Source organism: Aplidium turbinatum, chromosome 9 (assembly GCF_918807975.1).
Source record: "Aplidium turbinatum chromosome 9, kaAplTurb1.1, whole genome shotgun sequence".
NCBI classification, from domain to species: Eukaryota; Metazoa; Chordata; class Ascidiacea; order Aplousobranchia; family Polyclinidae; genus Aplidium; species Aplidium turbinatum.
This window is the reverse complement of record NC_137480.1, coordinates 14,981,639-14,997,107: the sequence shown is the minus strand read 5'-3', so window position 1 is coordinate 14,997,107 and position 15,469 is coordinate 14,981,639. Positions and strand designations below refer to the sequence as shown.

Genomic DNA, 15,469 nt, shown 5'->3' with positions numbered 1-15,469 from the left:
CCGTCAATTTGACAAACTCGTTAGAAGTCGAATACTTCCGTTTTGTAAAACCCTGGCTAAAATAGCGCTAGAAATTAGCGCTGACGCCGTCAATTTCTTTAAAAGCTTACGCAGTACTTTACCCCGTAAAGTTTTTAGGCAATTCGCGCTGACGCCGTCAATTTATTTCATTGACGCGTACAACACTGTCAGTTTTCTTGCTCATATTTTCAACAGGATTTCACTGTTATGTGACTTTTTGGCAATTTCCAACCATTTCTGTGCTAATGCAACATTCTGATTTATAGATTTTCAAAAAAACATTGACGTAGGCTACTATTTGATCTGCTGTTCTAAACAATATTAGACGTTCATTGAAACATACTACATTGCTTTGCGATTGTCTTAAACCCAAATAATGGTCAGCGATGAATGCGAGTGGAAGAGCAAATCCACTTGTGAGGAAATTTCCTCATTTGAGGAGATGTGATCAATCAATTTATGAAAACGAAAAGTTGCGGACAAATTTTAAAAAAATAAGAAAATCATAAAATGAAGTAAATCACAAAGAAATGAAACATTGAAAAAGAGCAAAAACTTGCAAAAGAGTTTGAAACGAAAAATTGCGGACAAATTTTAAAAAAATAAGAAAATCATAAAATGGAGTAAATCACAAAGAAATGAAACATTGAAAAAGAGAAAAAACTTGCAAAAGAGTTTGACATATTTACATTTTAAGGTTCATTTATTTACACTTTTACAATAAACTATTTTTTTACTCTGATCTATTTTGTATTGATTCAGCTCTTGTAAACGTTGTTTTGTTTTTGTTTTATTATCTTTATCCTGCATTGCGGGAAAGCGGACTTGAGCGCTATGCATCGGTGTACGCCTTCCGACGTACACCGACCCACGCTGCAGCCGACTGCAATGTCTGTTTCCGGTTGTCTACTCTACTTATGACTTAAATTTGGTACTACCATTTACTCGAAATCGATCACTGGGTAGAGGCAATTATCGTTAAGTTTCTTCCCCAGAGAAACAACAGCAAGTGCGGGTGGCTGGAGTCAAACATGCAGGCTCTCGACTGCGAGCCCAACGCGCTAACCACTCGGCCAATACCAACTTAGTGGTTTGGCTAAGTAATTTGTCAAATGAAGCAAATCGAAAAATAACCCAAAGTACACTATGCATGACATACAACCTATTTCAAAATAAATCGTTGCATCTGGTATGGATACTGGATAGCCATAGCCTACTTACAACTTATGTGAATGCAAATGTAGAATCACGTTAATCTATGATGCAGCCACAATGGTAGGCTACAAGGAAAGAAACAGCCTTTTAGTTGAGTCTGTCCTTAGCATCTCATTAACAGCTGTAGCTTATACAACTTCAACTATATTTCGTGCAAGTAATTTCATGATTTCGTTAAAGTTGATCCTTTTTTTTCTGAAAAAAAGTTAAGGCATGGCTACCTGCAGACATGGGCGCCAATCGCTCTCTAAAGTTGGTGGGGACATTTATTACGAAAGGTAGGAAGGGCCGACGAGCGAAGCGAGCTAGAAAGATCGGAGGTCTGTTCTGACAAGTAAACAAATACAGTAAGTACAATCTAATGCGGTGTATAGCCTATATATTTTAATTGTCAGTGTCAGTTTTGACATGTCGGAAAGTCGAAAATGACCGTGCAGCTGAACACGAGCTGGCTGGTGAAACGAGCAAAAGTCGAACAAAAAGTTCCACTTGCGGAAACATTTGCCGAACAGCGGATGGCATCTTCTTAAATATCATTTGAAAATCTCGCACCGACTTTCCATTGAACTGCTTTAGGAAGAAGCATAGTTTTTGGGCAAGGGACTCTGTGTCAGAGAACTCAGGATAATCGTCTACCACACGTGATTGTAGCTTTCCACTAAAGAGTGATTCTTGTAGAATTTTGTAGTGCTCAAGATCAGTCGACTTGAAATAGTCAGTATGATTTTGTTGCGCGCTGTCAATGACTGCAAAATTCTCTAACCGATATTTCGTCTCTGGTTTTTGAAGTTGAGGAGCTTGACCATGCTGAAGTCCCCTCAAAATGTTGTTCCCTCCTTTCAATAGATTTTAAACGTCTGACTAATAAAATTGTGACATTCGTTTAATATTTTCCCTTTTACGTTATAAAAATAATGTAAAAAGATAGCGGGGACATGTAAAAAGATGGTGGGGACATGTTCCCGCTGTCCTATAGGGATCGGCGCCCATGCCTGCAGACCTAGGCTACTGTCTGATTTGGCACATTTTTATGACATTATCACATCACATTTTCATTTTGTCACACAAATCAAATAAATCGGCTTTCGAGAAACAAACAAACTTGTCTGTTTTTTTGCTGTAGCTTTTGCTGCATACGTCTATAATTATCCAAAAGGATGTAAAAAATTCTTCATACGAAACATTCTAGGCCTACTTGTATTTTACTCACTGGCGAAATATGTCCTCTTTTTAGGGGATGAAAATATGGTAGGCCTAGTGTTGTAGGGTAGTAGGGTGGTCCTTACACAAGTAGCAGGGTCGGGTAAGGTGGTCCTTACGAGAAAATGAACTTAAATTCTGAGATTCGGTAATTTGTTTTTGAAAAAGGCTACAAAAGCACTTCTTGTAATCAAAGATAGGAAAACAATGCGCAAAGCATAAGCTTAGCATTATGACAAATTATTGGGCTTTATCAGAATATCACTGACCGCAAAATTAACTAGCTTTTCGCATTGCTTTGGCATAAAAATCACATAGTTTTTCTTTCCGCATTGTTAATTGTTTGCCAACACGTGCTTGTCAGCTAAAGTGGCTTTATTGCAGTTTGGAAATCGTTTCCGAAGGTCTGCAACCACCTGCATCAGATACTGAACCTGTTCTTCATTGTGATGATGGTTTTATTCCTCTATGAAAGCTACACCTTGCTCAGCGTGGTCATCTGTGACAGTTAGAGTGTCTACTATCTTTAATGACTCACAGTAAGCATCACAGATTGCACACTGCACAGGTTTCTGGATCCTGTTCCATAAACTCAGTTGATATGTCCAGTTTTTTGAACAGTGACAATGACCCCTTAGTGACCTGGTCAGACAACTCCAGTCGATCAGTCATTGCAGAATTGATTGTCAGTCGTTAAGGGGCATCCTCAGTTTCTTCCCGCTCTTGTATTGCTTTAATCATGAGTCTTTTGGTTTGGGCCGATACAGAACGATCAAAAAAGGCAAGGACCGCTAGTTCTCCAGACAGATACCACAGGTGGAAGGAAAACCTGGATAATACAGCATTCGACACTGCAGTGTTAATGCTGGAATATGCTTTAAAAGACTTCAAAAGATTTAGATCGTTATTCGGGGCTGCAACAGGAGATTGTATCTATGCCTTAAGGTACAATTTTGTAGCAAAAATACACATCTGCAAGAGCCCACTCCTTTCTCTTTCTGTAAGTTTAAACTGGTCATAAAACATCCAAACTTTTAATGAGTACAAAATCTTCGACATTTCTTGATGCATTGGGCCAGGAGTCATAAAATGAACACCCCTCAGAGGAATAGCTCCCATAAAACTTAATGAGAGCTCTATAAATTCTCTGTTATCATCACATAAATCTTTTCTTTCCTTCAAAGATTTTTCAGCCCAAGCTATTAGATCCACATCGATGACTGTATCAGCTATTTCTCTGTTTTCAGCTATTGTGGTGAACCTTGTCTTGTCTGTAAACTCCCAGCGTATTTGAAATCTTTTAAATACTAGAACATCTGGTGAAGCAGTGCTTCCCATGATTGTGGTAAAAGCTGTTTGTACTAGCAGCTCATGAATATGATGGCGGCATGCTAGATACAATAGGTCTTTTTGCAGCTCTTGTTCAATGAGGACACATGAGCCAAGCTTTCGCCCTGTGTTGGAAGCAGTAGTGCCAAATGATAATGCAATCACTTGTTCTTTTAGACCCCATTCATTGAGAGCTTCTACAGCAGCTTTTGCTTGTTTTGATCCCGTTCCGTTTGGCAATTTTGCTACTTGCAGCAGCTGAGAAACCCCATTACCAGTTACAATAATCGGCAAGCGGTCGACATGCTGTTTGGTTGTTAAGTCTCTGAGAAGCTTTCCAGTTTCCATCCCAGTTGACAACCACAGGAACATTAGCTCGAAACTCAGCTAGACTTAGGGACATGAAAACAGTATTTACAGGTTGTAAAGATTATGAACATTGTGTATCTGCTACCCAGGTCGCTAGATTTCTAGTCACTTTAAACAGTGATATTTGTTTACTTGTAACATCACAATTTAACAGGTTAGAAAGGTAAATTGTAGAATTGTTGTTTTTGGTCTACACTATTGTTTAACTAAGAATCTTACACGCAAAACCCCCTAAAAAGTAGTTTTTTCAAAATAACTGCTTTTCTACTCAAGATAGGCATAATCAATGTTCAGAAAGCATATAGAAAACCTTGTCTTCTGCATCTTTAGACACCAAAAGCACATCTCTAGCTCAAGCGGTTTTCGAGATATCCAAATTTTGCATTTTTAGGGGGACGCAAAACTTGAGGGGTCTTGTGCACCCTCTAAATTATCTTCAAATTTAAAAATGTTTTGCAAGACCTCATTTTTTGTAAGGACAAAACTTTTTAAGGGTTAGGAGCAGTAAATTTCAAAAAAATGATTTTTAAGGACCACCCTAGTGTCCGGTCTGAGCAGCTATCTCGGCGGACAAATTAAGTCTCACGGCGGACACACCAGTTTTAGCGTCGATCGTCATGCTTAATCACTTTATCTTGATAATTCTTCGCCAACTATAGCTACGGATTAGAAGGCTTTTTAAAATTTCAGCAAAGTCACTGACTCGGAAAAGCTTTCATCAGAACAACGACGTGCGCTTGAAGAGTCAAAGCGCCGTGTAGCTGTTCAATACGCCGCATAACTAATTAACTTCCACCGAACGAGGTCGTGTGGCTTCTTGCGTCAAAATGATCTGGGCACGAGTCGAAAAACTTCTACAATGAAACGCTACTATTTTCTGTTGTGCAAAGTTTCACTAGGCTTTTTTTCTTTAGGTTTATTTTTGCGCGTCATGTGAGCGAAAGTGAATTTTCCCTGGGCCTTTTCTTTCTTACTGTAATACCAAAACTAAACAAATTTTGCTGCATCTTGCTGTAATAGCCGACTCGTATAATCTAATTTTGTAACCAACCTTGCCTTATCAATATTACTCGGAGATCAAAGCCAGACATTGTGACGTATGACTTGAACTAAGTTGCGTTTGATTAGTGTAAAAGTACCAGTACTCCCATCGGCGAAGAAGTCACCTTTGTTACGCTGATTCAACGTCACCAATCGTAAATATCGGAAGTTTTCCTGCTTGAATGGAAGCTAAGGAATACAGTATTCAGATTTTCTAGATGCGCGCTAGAATGTACGAGAAATTATATATTCGCATCAATTGTTCGTGCTATGCAATGACGATTTTTATCGATATTTCTGGGCGGACAAATATGACCGATCTAGATGGTACTTCCCGCGGACATCACATGCTGTGACGGCGGACATGACCGCCGTGTCCGCCGTGAATTTTGAGGCCTGCATTTGTTTTGTATCTTTCTCCTGCATTGCGAGAATATGGGTAAAACTTTATACTTGTCAGGAAAAGTATTATTAAGCATTTATTCACTATGTGAACACTGAGCAGTGCTGAAAAACTCCACTTTAAAGGGAAAATTTTTTCATTCAGGGTTGGTAGTTACCAGCAATAGTCAACATGGGTGATGGGCATTTGAAAGGGGTCTGCTACTATTCGGTGAGTCCGATTCGGTGAGTCTGATTCGGTGAGTTCCTAACCTCTAACCCCTAACCCTAAAACGGCAATGATAATTAGGCCACGGTACCCAATAATTAAAAAAAAAATTGAAAAAATCCGCCGTTAAGGGATCGGACTCACCGAATCGGACTCACCGAATCAGACTCACCGAATCGGGCCATTCCGATTTGAAAGGAACATTAACCTAAACCTTTTCTGACAAATGCACATACTTCTGACAGCTCAAAATATCACTGATAAGATCTCTTGCATTATGTCACAAATGATCTGTAAGAAGCATCAATGACAAAGTGTCTAAGACCTTACAACATACAAAAGGAATACTTCTGTTTCAACATTTATAAAGCATATTACATCGTTGCTATGCTATCAGTTAAAAAACATGTTTAAACAAGCTATTGGCAATAGCTTGCATTAATAAATTACTACAAACAAACAAACAAGGTAATGTGTGTTCTGAATACTGCCATCCAGTGGCATAGCCAAGGGGGGGGGGTTGTGGGTTTCAATCCCCCCATTGACACGATATTGAGAATGATGCTTTCAGTCTCTTTATGTCTCTAAAACAAAGTTTGCCTAATTTTAAACAAAACTGCATTAAAAGAGCGAGTTTTTCCAATACCAAACATTCAAATATCTCAGCCAGGAATTAGCAACAAGAAAACATGATCTTATCGTTTTGCTATGCCACCGGACAGCACTATTTTACAGGAAAATTCATACCCACATTTTTGTTGAAAATGCTCTCAGAATGCACCAAATTCAAAGCAATTTTTCAAAATTTTCTGGGGGAGGCCCCCAGACCCCCACTACTGGGTGTCGTCTTAAGTGAACATGCCGATGGCCTTCGCCTGCCAGCCATCAAAAAAAAAACCTATCAAAATTCCTGGCTGTGCCACTGCAGTGCCATCTTGTTTTTGCCAACATTTCGCCAACCCATTGAGTGTGTACAAAGAATAACCAGTACCAGTAGGCCTATACTAACATCGTAAGCTAACTTCCATGAAAGGAAAAAGAAATTAACTCATCTACATTATGTCATGTATCAAATTGCATTAACTCAATGTTTGTCAGGTCTACTGCCATAAACATTCCTGAGAATGAAGAAGAAAGTGAAACAACGTAGGACTATGCAAAAACATATGCTGCTAAGCACAAACACTTAGGAATTTCAGCACACCAATAAAACCATTTTTACTAGTTTAATGTTTTTCAAGAGCACTATATATAATGAAACTAAGCTGCAAATTGTAAAAAATTTGCAACTTTTCCAGAAAAATATGAAAAAAAAAAACAATTAAAACAAACAAAACGCGCGTTTTTTTTAAAAAAAAAACGGTTCGTTATTTTTTGCATTTACATCTCTACAGCAAAGTCTTTAGACATTGAATCAATGAAAAAATGAATAATTTGATGGCCAGGTTATCTTGTTTTTCCTTTTAAACAGTTAAACGCATTGAACAAAACCATCAAGACAGAAATAAATTCAATACAGAATATTGATTCAGCATAACGCAATTTGCTTTAAACAACAGCTTAGTAGTTTAGTGAATAAACAATCTGTTATGCAAAAAAACTGTAACAGGTCAACTAGCAAATCACTACCGGTACCGTGGTCTATTGATTATTATGCATTTTGAAGAATAAATTTGAAAAAGACCAAATGAATAATTTTTAAGGCCAACAGACTCTAAAAAAAGCCAAATTCGAGAAATTTGGCCTTAAAAAGGCCAATCTGGTACGATAACCCTGGGCACCATTGGTGCCCGCTGTAGAGAAGAGAAAAAAGAGAAACAAGAATAATCTTCTAAAATGACTGAGACTTTTGATAAATTTTTATTTCTTTTCGAATTAACGTGTGCTTTAAAAGGTCGTCGCTAATTAATTGGATACGCTACTATATTACATTGTATTATAATCACTGAAATCATATTGAATTGATATTAATAACAATACCGTCCATTAATTTTTATTGCTTATCTAAGTACTGTAAATTAGTAAACTTCGGTAGATGTTCATTGTGAGGGTTGTTTTTATGAACATCTACCGAAGTATACTAATTTACAGTACTTAGTCAAGCAATGAAAATTAATAGATGGTATTGTTATTAATATCAATTCAATATGATTTCAGTGATTACCGGTATAATACAATGTAATATAGTAGTAGCGTACCGTATCTAAATTAGCGACGACATTTTAAAGTACACGTTAATTCGAAAAGAAATAAAAATTTATCAAAAGTCTCAGTCATTTTAGAAGATTTCACCACCGGTTACAAGACCATCCATGATTGTTACCTTGACAGAGTCAACGCTGATTGATCATATACGCCTTGGGCCTTGGAGAGTAGCTGGTTGAGAAAATTCAGATAATACGAAACCAAGGAAGTTTCCAGAAATAATTGATAAAACTACCATTCAACGTTTTATAGGCAGAGAAAACTTTTTCTCAAACCGTTGAAAATTTCATGATTAGATCACCGCTAGTCCGCTACAATGCGTGATGGAAATCTACAAAAAAATCTGCATCAGGCATTGCAAAGTGCAAAAAACAGTGTTGCAGAACGCGTTTTTGAATATTAAATTCTCATCAGTGCAACTACGTTTATGAACGCAATGCTGATCATCGTTATTCCAATCGTTGTTAGAAATTTTGATGGGGAATATTAATAAAATTTTCTTTAAAATTGCTAAAAACAGCAATTCCCTTTTTATGACAAAATTTTCTTGCAAAATTGTTAAAAATCCTTAAAAAATCCTTCCTATCTTCATTTCCTTTTTTTATCTTTCGAAGCGTTGAAAAATTACGATTTCGGGATAAAATCCTTCAAAGTGGAAGCACTGCTGCCTTTGCTATCAATGGGGAGGCACTTTAACATGCAGATATCCAATCCAGCACGAACCAATCAGAAGCTACGCTTCACATGACGTCATCAAGGTTGCGTTTAGAAAGAACAAAGGAAAAACGCAAATTCTAGCTAAATTAAGTCATCGCTTTGCCATCGGTTAGCTTGGCGCAGAGGGTTAGGGCGGTGGTAGACTAGTCATTTCATTGACGTGGGTTTGATTCTCACCACTGCTATAGCTCTTTTTTCTTCTGTAATTACCGAACAAAGTTCAAAGTGATGATCAAGTCTCCGGCTGAATGCTGGAATGGTCATAATTGGACAGACGACGTAACATCTGATTGGTTCGTGGTGGATTGGATATCTGACCGACTCGACAAAAATGCTTTTTTTTTCTGTTTTTATTTCAATGCGAAGTGTTTGATTTTTTTTAATTGAATTTAAATTTTGTTGCTTTATGTCGGTGGAAAAGTGACAAAAATTGTCATAAATTGTTATTTTGGGCTCAAACTTTGTAATGATACGTTGCCTGGATTTGATTTGTTAAATTTCGTCTGAAGAAAACATTAGGCAGTGGCTATTTGACCGGCGCCGGTCTTTGAATCTGAAACACTATTTGACCGTCATTACGTCATTGTCCAGTCACTTTTTTTCTTTTTCTCTTTCAAAGCAAAAGATGAGAAGCGCACATATAAGTTCTGAATCCAACCATTTAATTCAACTCGTTATGTGGCGCGTGTGGTACGTCGCCGCTTCCTATTCTAGAGGGACTGAGTTCGATACTACCCAGAAGCGTTCATTTTTTTTAACTAAATTTTGACCCAAAGTGCATTTTGTTGAGAGCAAAAATGTATTGCTTCGTTCGACAAACACGGTCACATCAATCAATCATTTTATTTTTCGTCATTAACGCGTCCGGGACAAAAAAGATACTAACTACAAAAATCGATACATATAGACCTCCCAGCACGTTAATGAACGGGAAGACGTGGCAAAACCTTGAAAAGTTTAAAACGTGCCTGAATTGAAAAATTATGTAGGCTATATACCGTATCAGTAGTTAGCACGGCCACAATCGGAAAATTACCCAGAGAAATTCTCAAATTCCAGCAAATTACAAAAACTCTAACTTTATTACTCACATTTGAAAAGACATAAAAAATAATTAAAAACTGACTACAAAAATGCACTTCGTGTCAAAATTTAGTTAAAAAAAATAAAATAAAAAAAAAGAACGCTTCCGGGTAGTATCGAACTCAGTCCCTCTAGCGTCGGAGGCGGCGACGTATCGCATGCGCCACGTTACGAGTTGAGTGAGATGGTTGGATTTAGAACTGATACGCGCTTCTCGTCTTTTGCTTTGAAAAAGAAAAAGAAAAAAGTGACTGTATAGTGACGTCATGACCGGTCAAATAGTGTTTCAGATTCAAAGACCGGCGCCGGTCAAATAGCCACTGCCAAAACATTATTAACCTATTGTGTTATTCGGTTACACTCAATTATTTCTCATTTACATTTTCTTCAATTTCTTTGTCAAATTATACAGTCACGTTGCGCTAGTTTCATGCAGCCTAACAGGTCACACTGAGAGTCACTCAGCCATTTCTTTTATGACAGAACAATAGGCCTATACCTTTTTTTAAATTGTGATTATTTTTGTTTTTGTAATACTGTTACTGAAAATGTTTTTACTCGTAGTCTTGTACCGTACTGTACTATTTATTTTATTGGCTTGAACTTTTCTTGGTTGCACTGAAGTTTAAACGCCCTTGCTACAAGAGTTTATTGATTTCAAAAGTTTTTCCTATTTTTAGTCACCCGGAATAAAGTTTATATTTGAATAAAACCACAGGACTTCACTTGAGGGTCGCAGCAGCACATGATTTATTTTCTTTCATTAATATTACTGAACATCAGCCTATCTTGTTTCAACGTAATTTGCCGATGCTTGACATTTGTCACATGAAAAACTGGAAAGCAGCTGACTCGATGACTGATATAGTCTTTCGCTGCTTCCTGTCTGTTGTGGTATTTAGATAGCTATGGTACTATTTTATTCGTATTGTGTATAATTGTACCGTACTATTGTCGCAACAGACAAAATAAAAGGTTTCTCTCTCTTTCTCTCTCTCTGCATGTTAAAGTGCCTACCCTATCAATGTTATCAATATTCTTAACCAGAGTTGCCAGTTAACCTGGAGGAATTCGGACTAGTTTGATATTTTGGCATTTTAGGAAAAATAATACTTCAGTAATATCACAAAAAATTAAACTGCTACAAAAAAATTTGTTTGTTTGTTTTATTATCTTTGTCCTGCATTGCGGGAAAGCGGACTTGAGCGCTATGCATCGGTGTACGCCTTCCGACGTACACCTGACCCACGCTGCAGCCGACTGCAATGTCTGTTTCCGGTTGTCTACTCTACTTATGGCTTAAATTTGGTACTACCCATTACTCGAAACCGATCGCTGGGTAGAGGCAATTATCGTAAAGTTTCTTGCCCAGAGAAACAACAGCAAGTGCGGGTGGCTGGAGTCGAACATGCAGGCTCTCGACTGCGAGCCCAACGCGCTAACCACTCGGCCACTGCTGCCGACTTGCAATGTCCGAAAGACCAGCTAGCCGTCTGACACAGACACACAGTATATAAAAAATAGGCTAATTAATCGTGTTTTTTTTTCGAATTTTAGGCCACCTAGTGATTGATTATGTTCTCAATGAGTCCTGCAAATCAAAATACAGCAAATCACTAGTGTTGCCGACTTTGCAATTTTTTTTAAATGTAGGCAAGAATTTTTTTAATTTGCATGTTGTTTGGCCTTTTAAGATGCTTTTTATAAAAATTTTGTGTTTTGGTAAAACTTTTAAACCAATGAAACATTTTATGAATACTGAAAAGTTTGGGTGTTTATCAGGATAATTATCGTTTCTAGCCACACTAGCACTAGTTGCAACGTTCATCTGATAAAAAGTGAAAGTAAAAACAACAACAAACAGGTTGGTTTATTGCTTCACTGACGTTTCGCGCATCATGACAATGCGCGTCTTCAGAGCGAATAACATACCAAAATAAATTTACAAAGTTATATACTGCAGTGCGATTAAAGGCAATAAAAAAATAAAACACATTTTATTTTAATGATTGGCCGGTGACATTTTATGTCACTTTTAAAATATTATGGCTACTTTGCTTATTCACCATACAATATTGCAAATATATTTACTTTCTGGCAACATGATATGCGTCATAGTTTTGCCACAGTTTACACTTTACTCTTCGATTTATTTTCACATTTCAATCTTTGATCAGCAAAGTTTGAGCCTACTGGGATATGAGGTTTCATTCTTCATAGCCGAAGTTCATCCCTCAGCTTAGGTAATATGTATAGCCGAACAAGGTGATATGCAGTTTTGAAAATTTGATGTTTAACTGAAAGGACAACGTTTATGGTTATCATGTATGGTGGTGGCCATAACCTTCAAGGCTATAGTCCCTAATTCACATGCTTTTTCAGCCTGAATTTTCTATTTTGCTGACTCTTCAACAATAAAAATAAGCTGGTAATTATACTCACTCTGCATCAATTTAGTAACTCAATCGTAGAGATTCCGCAGGTAGAGATTTCATAGGACTACTGTTTGACACAGCTGAAAATATTTTTTTGGCAAACTTGATTCAAATTCAAAGCGGCTTTTTCAATAATAGTGTTTTCAATGATACTGTTTTCGTTTTGATTTGTCTTTTGTGCTGCACTTTTAATTGTACATTATGTTGTCACGATAATAATAAGCACCAACTAAAATCATCATTATTTTATTCTACGATACCGTATGTTTACTATGGTAAATGATGGTTGTTTTTTATGCCTTCTCATTATATTAACACTATATCTAAACCAAAACCTAAACACTATAGCGTACGTGAACATCAAGTCTTGTGCAACATTATAACATTTGATGCATTACCGGTACTTCGGAAATATGTTTTTTCTTTTGTTGGAAGATGCGAAGTATCGTCTAACTCTGTTGTTGCCTCCCTGATGAGGTCCGATTGCCATCGTTTATCAAATTACCGTCTTCATTATAATAATTCTATGTATGCCGTTATCTAGTTTTGATGGCTGCCATGTCATCTGATTGTTGTTATCGTTCTGAATACTTTCAGTTCTTCCAACTTGTATCACTACTGTACCATTGTCTGTAAACTTGTAACAGTAGATCGCCTATTTAGTGAGATTTTGTGCATTTGCAGTTTGTGTATTATTTTGCTGTTTTTCGTTGTTGTTGTGTTTTGGATATGGACAGCTTTGTCTGATGCAAATAAATATTATTATTAGTTGTAAAGTTAATCGTTTTAAATTTTGCAACTTTAGTGGTTTCTGATAATTTTTCTGGGTAAATCTTTAACCGCCCAATTTATTTTCTTGGCTAATTTTTTTTGTGATATTGTGATATTTTGTGATATTGATATTTTTTTATTGATATTAATATTGGCTAATTTTTTTTGTGATATATGTATGTTTTTTATAATGCTATTGAATATTATTTTGGTTTAATTTTTTTTAAAGTTTTTTTTTTGTTATAACATCAAGGTTAATACAAACACAATAACCTATTACTTTCTCAAATGCAGTTGTAATATGAACAACAATATATGTGATACCAAGCAACCTGAATAAGCGCAATTAGCAGCTGATACTGCTCAAATGTGAACAATTGAGAAAATCCTGTAAACCTTGTTTTTCTACTACAGCCAGATTGGATGGACAATGTTTTTACTCTTGGCCTTGTCATACCTATGAACGTAAGAGTTTAGAACAACATTCCTTTATTGATACTTTCATGTCATTGTCAATGAAAGTTTAGTGAGTGATCTGAGTACAAATAAATTTGATAAAAATATGCAATTGTAAATTTTTTGAAAATAAATTGATTTGTTGCACCAAATAAGCATGTATGTAAGTCATATTCTAGGTCAGAGGTACATCTCCCCTTTAGTGCTTTCTAATCCACTACCTTTTCATATCTACTTTTTGTAATATTCTGAAAAAGTTACTGTAGCAAAACAATTAGCTTTGTTGCTACTTTCCTATCGGCTAGCTCAGTGATTCCCAAACTGTGTGCCGCCAGAGATTTTTAAGTGTGCCGCGAATCTTTTTGGAATTTTGGAAAAAAACTATATAAATATTTAAAATAAGCCATGCAGACAAGCATATGCGACTTAAAAGCGCTCTAACTGCTTCAATAGATGATAAATAAGCACATGTGATACGATGAAACCAATTATGGCATTGCCGATACAGTAGGGTAATTGCCACGTCATAAGTTGGGTTTGTAATAGCCTATTGTGGTTCCCAAACTGCAAAGAATGTTTGACTATTTTAAGGGTTTTATTTATTTAGATCTCAGTTTATAATCCTAAATACCAAGTTATTTATGTAAAAGTATTTTGATTAAGCCAGTACATCCAAACAGAAAGAGACAGCACAGCAGAAGCCTAAGCGTAAATATAAAAAAGAATACGTTCAGTAGGCCTACGGGTTTATTGCTTCAGGACCCGAAGATAACCAACAACCTTTATTGCATTATCTGCAATAAAGCCTTATCTAATGAGTCGCTTGTTCCCAGTAAGCTTAGCGGACATTTGGAGAAAAATCTTCCAACATAGAAGGATAAACCAAAAGGATATTTTGCGAACCTGAAGTCCCAAACAAGCAGGCAAAGATCATGAATACTGAATAGCTACCTCAAGCTGCAGGAAAAAGGATTGATTGCAAGTTACAAAGTGGCACACTTGTTGGCGAAATGTAAAAAATCACACACATATGCAGAATCAGTAATTGGACCAGCATTAGCCATTGTTGTTGAAGAAATGCTTGGTAGTGCTGCCCCGGAAAACGTTGGAGTTCCGTTGTCAAATAACACAATTTCACGAAGCATAGAAGAGCTATCCTCAGATTTAAAGGATCAAGTTTGCGACCACTTTGTTGCTACAGACAAAGGGCTGTCTGTACTATGGTCTTTACAAGTTAACGAATCTACTGACAGAACTGGGAAATCTCATCTGCTGGCTTTTATTCGTTTCATTAACTATGAAACATTGGTACATGAATGTTTGTTTTGCAATGAAATGAATGGCACAACCAAAGGAGAAGACATATTCAAATTGGTAGATGAAAATATTTTGCTTTCTGAGTTGAAATGGAGTAACTGCGTGAGCGTTTGTACTGATGGTTGTCCTTCAATGCAGGAGAAAAATAAAGGTCTCGAAGAAAGTCTTTGATTCGTTTCCCGCTCTTAATGAATCAACTTATAAACAAGAAATCATTTCGCCAATCATCAACACATTGTCTGGACTTCAGCTTGCACTGCAACATTACTTCCCACCGTTTGGAAGCAATGAATCAAGCAATCTTTCTGCAGAAGAAGAAGAACAGCTCATTGATTTACGAAACAACCCGTTTTTTCAAACGCTGTTTCCACAAAAAAAACTTGGATGAGTTTTGGCTGTCTTTAGACTAATGTAAGCAGTTCTCTCAATCCCATTCAGCAAACTTTCTAACAACTCATCTTCCAATATTTTTTTTCACATTTGGACCAGTAAAAACTCCAGCTGTATCTTTGGCATTAGACAGAGCTGGGAGTACTGCCTTTAACTGATTAATTGCTGCCTCGTTTTTCAAGGAAATAACAAACTATAACGCCTAGCTTGATATGTGAGGAAGGCATAAGGATTCTTCTTGGATCAACAAGTGGAATGTTGGCCACATTGTGCTCACCAGGTTTGTATGATGCCCTAGCCGGCCATTCCT

At 36.8% G+C, this 15,469-nt stretch overlaps 1 protein-coding gene across 1 annotated transcript; it reads left to right on the top strand.

The window, feature by feature from the left end:
- The first annotated feature begins 14,529 nt into the window (after positions 1–14,529).
- LOC145776726 (protein FAM200C-like) lies at positions 14,530–14,940 on the top strand. Its single transcript, XM_082587955.1, has one exon. The coding sequence runs from the start codon at positions 14,530–14,532 to the stop codon at positions 14,938–14,940; it is 411 nt and encodes a 136-aa protein (XP_082444081.1).
- Positions 14,941–15,469: the final 529 nt, after the last annotated feature.

Coding starts and splice junctions, on each gene's coding strand:
- LOC145776726 (XM_082587955.1), top strand. CDS start 14,530: ATGCTTGGTAGTGCTGCCCCGGAAAACGTTGGAGTTCCGTTGTCAAAT.